Genomic DNA, 6186 nt, shown 5'->3' with positions numbered 1-6186 from the left:
AATTCTTTAAGACTATCGAGGTCTGAATAGGTTATTTCATTTTCATTTTTGAAAGATATCTTCACTGGATATAGAATTCAAAGTTGAGTATTTTTCTTTCAGTTCTTTAAAGATGTTACTCTACTGTCTCTGACACTCCTGTCTCTGTTCTTCTGTGTCTTTAAATTTAGCAGCTTTAAGAATTTTCCTTTGAGACAAGTTTTAAGGAATTTGATTATGATGTGTTTTGGTAGTTTTATTTCTTGTACTTAGAGGTCCATTGAGTTTCTTGGGTCTCATTTGTTTCCCTCTCTCAGGGAACACTATCCTGTGCTGCCTATATATGATATATATTGCCTATATTTGCCTGATATTTGAAAACTCTCTCATATTTTGTGTTTTTAGAATTTCAAATAGGTAAATCCAATCTCTATTATTCCATTTTGGCCAGAAGCAAAAGTTCAATTTCAGGCACCTTTTTTACCATATGAAAATTTCATTTTTTGTTACTTACTTAACTTTTAAATTCTATGACAAAATGTTTCATCTATACACATGAAGTTACTAAAATTGTTTTATTTATCCCACCTCTTTTAATACATATGTGCATATATAGAAAAAGGCAATAGGAAAATATTAATGGACTTAAATACAGCATGTAGGCAAAACACACTTTTATGTTTTCTAAACCTATTTGATAATGATATATAAGGAAACTTGTTACAAATCATAATGCTTCCAATAATCTGTCAGGAAAAAAGATCACATTAGCACCCATTCATACTTCAACACAAACATATTCTCTGAGCCACACTGGGAAAAAGTAATATTTCTGTTTTTATTTCCTGAAGTAATTATTAGTAGGTTTACACTTATTAAATATATCCTTAAAATTTCCACCACTTCGGAAAACCATAAAGTTAGTAAGCTAGCTAGATTTCCTTTTTATTTTAGTAAATATTTTTTATCTCAGAAGTCAAAATTGGGTACAAGTACTGTATACAAGGTACATAGTTTAAATCTTTGGGACAAGAGACTACAAGAAGATAAATAAGCCAGTAGCCCTCCTAATCTTACATCACTAAGACTGTAGATCATAGCAGGTAGATGTATACCTCCACCCATACCAGAGAGGTGTAAATTCTTTTGACAATTAACCTTTCTAAATTTTATGATAAGGTCAATAATATAAAAACATTACACACAGCACACAAAGAATTAGAGAAAGTTAATGATATAAACCACAAAACAAAATAATCCACACTTCTCATTTGGAAGGGAAAAAATGGGACTAATACTGAATACTTAGCATCTAATATAAAATTTTCACTGATTATAAGTTGAATTATGTTGATTAAAACTTTACAGAATAACTTTGCATGTTATTAATTCATGAGATAATCAGCAGATATGCAGCTCTAGTCAAGTCTTATAAACCCCTAAAAGTTTTCATAAAGTGAAATTAGCTAAAAAATACCAAACAGGAGTAGAGATTTGTGAGAAGTACAAAACACATAAATGCAATAGATATATAATGTAATCTGTGCAATTCAAAATTACCAAAATTTCCTTATGAAATGTACAAGTAATAAATAATAGTCATACTTGACTTTATCAAGTTAACAAAATAATTACTAACCAACTTTGTGTTTTACTAGTCAATTGCTTAGAAACACCAACTGCCATTTTAAAATTACTTTCACCATAAAAATAGAAGGCATATCAAACTCTTTAATCCTCAAACATCCAAAAAATTTGGAAGGCAACCATCAATCAAAAATATTATCTGTTAAAAAAAGGTGATTAAAAAACATAACCTATTTTTTTGCACAATTTTCTTTTCTTATGAAAAAGGGCACTTAGTGTATAGCTAAAACTTCCAGAAATTAAATATTCTGAGGACTTTCCTATTAAGCAGATGACATGTTGTACAGTTTTTAATATGAAAATATAAATATCTTTGACAGAGAAGGTGAAATAGTGGTTGGAATAAAATCCCATCACCATTTTACTTGAAAAACACTTTTTTCCCAGATACCATGAAAACAATACTGACTCCATGCAGTTCTGTGTTGCCAAAAGCTTCCCAAATTATAAAACATTAAGGTATTCACTGAAATTTCAAAAGTGGGCCCGTAGTCTTTTGTTTTCTTCTCGTAGTCTTTCAATTTCAGCCACTAAACCTTCATTCACAGAGTATCTTTCCAGCAAAGAGTGCATTTCATTCTAGAAACCAGAAAAAAATGCTTGTTAAATCACTGGTATTTCACATTTATCTGGCAAGCTATTTTACATACTTTCAGTTATCATTTCTGTCATGTTCAATTAACTAGCTGAATGGTATTTCTTCTACTTAACCATCCTTACTACTTTGTTAATATAAATGAAAGATCGCTGGTGAAGTTATATATTTGGAAGGCTTATATTTGTACATGTGGGAAACTTCTAGCTTAAAATAAATAAATAAATAAATAAATAAATAAATAAATAAATAAATAGCTGTGAAAAAGTAGTCTTAAATATTACAGGTTAAAAAGAAGGGTGACTAGTTAAAATCATTTTACTTATTAAATTTCTAAAACTCCCTGTTTATTTATTCTAGCAACTAGATATAATAAAGTAAAAATATACTACCCTTTAATGGACTTTTTTAGATCCACAACTCTACACTAATTTAAAATAAAATATGTCATACCTACCAATTGCATGTGAAACTGTTTAATCATCTCAACTTGCAAGTTCACAATGTCCCTATGGCATGCTTCTCTAGGGAAGAATTTAAAATACTTGTTAGAATTATAATGGTATTGCCAATTCTAGATCAGTCAAGAAGCTGGCTAAACTTTTCTCATTGTTTCAAATTATTGGATGTTACTACTAATAGTAGTAGTAGTAATAATAATATTAATGATAATAAAAATACTAATGCACCTAGATTTAATTACTATATACTAGGCAGTGTTTCTTGTACTTTGAATGGAAGAACTCATTTAATCTTTACAATCAGGTGCAATTATTACCTCCATTTTACCAATGAAGGAACTGAGCCACAGAGCAGTTAAAATTTATCCAATCAAACAACCAGTATGGAGCTAGTATATAAACTCCGGCTGTATACCTCCAGAACTCTCATACTATACATTTCTTAATATAAAATTATCATTAAGGAAAGACATAGGTTTGTATTACAATGAAATACAGATAATTTACTAGGTTACAATGTTTTAACTATTATCAATGTTTTAGCTATTAAAACAAAATACTTCCAGTAGAATGGAAAGGGTTATTTGGGTGGTTATAATAAAGGTTACACTATAAAATGCAATTCGTTCATGCCTACAAAAGAATACATGAAAATTATGAAGTATAATAATAAACGGATTATTCAGTCACCCACCACACAACTTATGAGCTGGAACATTACCAAAATCATAGAAGCTTCCTATGTGCTCCTCTCTGATTCTATCACTCAACTTATGAGAAGCCCAAGAAAGAAGTCACTACTCTGATGAATTTTGTTTAAGCAAAGAAATGTTAAAAAAAAAAAAAAAAACTGTCTAATATAGAAACAGTAGTCAATATATTTTTCCTGTGCTTGGTTTTGAGCATTATAAAAATACCAAATCCTATGTAGTACTGAGTAGTGTACACTTAAAAAAATAACCCAGTATCATGTTTTCAACATTCGTATTCTATATATCTGTAATTCACTGATTTGTACCAGTGTACAGATTCTCCTGTCAACTGACATTCGGATTGTTTTCAAGATTTTACTATTACAATGTTGTTATAAACAATCACATATATATTTCCCAACCCACATGTGCCCATAACTGTAGATGATATATCCAAGAGTAGATATGCTGCGTTAAAGGTATGATCCAGATGTGTATTTGTTTAGTTTTATAAAATAATGCAAACTATTTGCTGGAGTGGTAGTATCTGTGGACGTGCTTGTCATCAGTGTAACAGAATTCCTCTTGCTCTATATCCACACCAAGACTTGGTCTTGCCAGACTTTAGACGTTTTCCCATTTAACGGGTGTGAAATACTATCCCGTTGTATTTTCAGTTCTCTGACTAACCACAGGATTGAACATCTTTACTTATGTTCATAGACCATTCCTCTTCTGTGAAATGTTTGTCCATGCCTTTTAACCTTGTTTTTCTATTGAATGTCTTTCTTTTTTTTTTTTTTGAAGACTTTATTTGAGAGAGAGAGAGAGCACAAGCAGGGGGAGGGGCAGAGGGACAGACTCCTTGCTGAGCAGGGAGCCCGATGTGGGGGCTCAATCCCAAGACCCTGGGGTCATGAACTGAGCTGAAGGCAGGTGCTTTACTGACTGAGCGACCCAGGCACCTCTTGAATGTCTTTTTTTCTTATTTATTTCTAAGAGTTCTTTACATCATCTGATCCTTCGCTGGATCCTTTGTTGGAGTACTACAGTTAGATTTTTGTCCTTTCACTTTGTTAATGGTGTCTTGTGATGAGCAGTCCTAGTTAGTGTTCCTAATTACTGACCTAATAACACAATCAAATTTGCCAATCTACTTTTATAGGTGGTATATCCTCGTATGCTTTGATAACTTCCCTACCATGACTCATATATAAATTCTCTTACAATGTCTAAAATTTTACCCTTTAAACTTTTATGCTGGGTAGAATTAATTTTTTTAATAGCAGGGACCAGGGATCTATACTTTTCCTCTGTCGTGTATTACATTTCTATATAAGCCCAGGTTTTTCTCTGGTCTATTTGATTCCTTTGGGCAATTTGTCCATCCTGTGCTAATGCTACACTATTTTAATTACAGCTTAATAATTAAGCTTACCCATCTGACAAGTCGCCTTCAACCTGTTCTTCTCTTGAGTGTCTTGGTTATTCCTGGATCTTTTCTTCTTTCACATTAATTTTGAAGTTATCCTATCATCATCTTCCAAAAAACAGCTGGGATTTGAATGAAACTGCACTCAAACTATAGACCAATTTAGAACTGACATCTTCATATCTTTCCATTTATTTAAGTGTTAATGCTTTCTAATAAATTTTTAAGTGTTTTTCTACAAAGATCTTTACCATCTTTGGTCAGATTTATTCCTAAGTACTCTTTCTGTTACAACTTTTTCTGCTACAACTATATAGGTTTTTTTAAACATTCTCTTTTGCTTTCAATTATGACAAAAGCTGTATTTAAATCAAACAAACTGGGGGCACCTGGGTGGCTCAGTCAGTTAAGGAACTGCCTTCGGCTCAGGTCATGATCTCAGGGTCCTGAGATGGAGCCGCAAGTCAGGCTCCCCACTGAGCAGGGAGTCTGCTTCTCCCTCTGCCTCTCCCCACTGCTCGTGCTCTCTCTCTCAAATAAATAAATCTTAAAAAAAAATAAAACAAAACAAACTGAAAGCATCAGAGAACCACTGAGGTGGTCAGGATTTGAGGGGCTATGGTCTTGCAAAGAAGGGAAGTCTACTAGGTAAGCCCCAGTTACCTCTGCTTTTCCCTCTGGGGGACGTGCTGATTAGACAGTGGGGAAAAGAGGCTGACCTGAAAGCAGTCGCCTGGAGCTGAGAGAGTCTCACTGGGTTGGGGAGTGCTAGGGTCTGGGACAGCCAAAGCAGCCAAGGCTTCAAGGTGCTAAGAAGGTACCTGCAGAAAAGTAAACCTAAAATTGTGCAATTTCCCCCTTGAGATATCTGTTGATTCCTAAGCAATGCCCGTGCTGGGTTAGATGCAGAAAATTAAACATAAAGTCGCAGCTAGAGTAGAGAAAGCTTTGGCAGCCTTGTGATGCTGGGGAAATGGAGGTTAAAGTTCAGGAACCAGGCCTGGTGAATACTCCAGACATTCTAGGATTCTTTCACATCCTAGAAGGGCAGAGACTAAACCCTAGGAATAAAGGCAAACCAGAAATAAACCAGCCCTAAGAAAACCTGAAAGCCAGCAAGTACAGGTACAAAGTGATCTGCTTGCCATAAGAAACTTAAATCTTCTTGAAAGACAATAAAAATAGATCCACAGACTTCTGCTTAGGATATAACCTCTCCAACTCTAACAGTGAGGACAAGCCAGATAACCTACAAAATCATATATTTTTAAGTTCAACTTGAGAGTGCAAAGAAACCTATATGAATGAAAATCCAGAAAATGATGAGTCCCTCCTAGGAGAAGAGACCCATGATTGTTTTCATCCTCAACAGAGCAGGGG

General features: G+C 33.6%; 1 protein-coding gene across 6 annotated transcripts in view; it reads right to left on the bottom strand.

Annotated features, from left to right (window-relative positions):
* Positions 1–535: 535 nt before the first annotated feature.
* NEDD1 (NEDD1 gamma-tubulin ring complex targeting factor) overlaps positions 536–6186 on the bottom strand; it is a 46924-nt gene continuing 41273 nt past the window's right edge. For all 6 annotated transcript variants that reach the window (XM_040637347.1, XM_040637346.1, XM_008687727.2 and 3 more), the window contains 2 exons: positions 2679–2745; positions 536–2205 (listed from right to left, as the gene is read on the bottom strand). In XM_040637347.1, coding sequence (XP_040493281.1) covers positions 2101–2205; positions 2679–2745 — 172 coding nt within the window. In that variant the 3' untranslated portion in view covers positions 536–2100. The remainder of the gene's footprint in view (positions 2206–2678; positions 2746–6186) is intronic.

This window comes from Ursus maritimus, unplaced genomic scaffold (assembly GCF_017311325.1).
Source record: "Ursus maritimus isolate PB19 unplaced genomic scaffold, ASM1731132v1 scaffold_21, whole genome shotgun sequence".
NCBI classification, from domain to species: Eukaryota; Metazoa; Chordata; class Mammalia; order Carnivora; family Ursidae; genus Ursus; species Ursus maritimus.
Note: the sequence above shows the minus strand (reverse complement) of the source record. Positions and strands in the feature narration are given on the sequence as shown.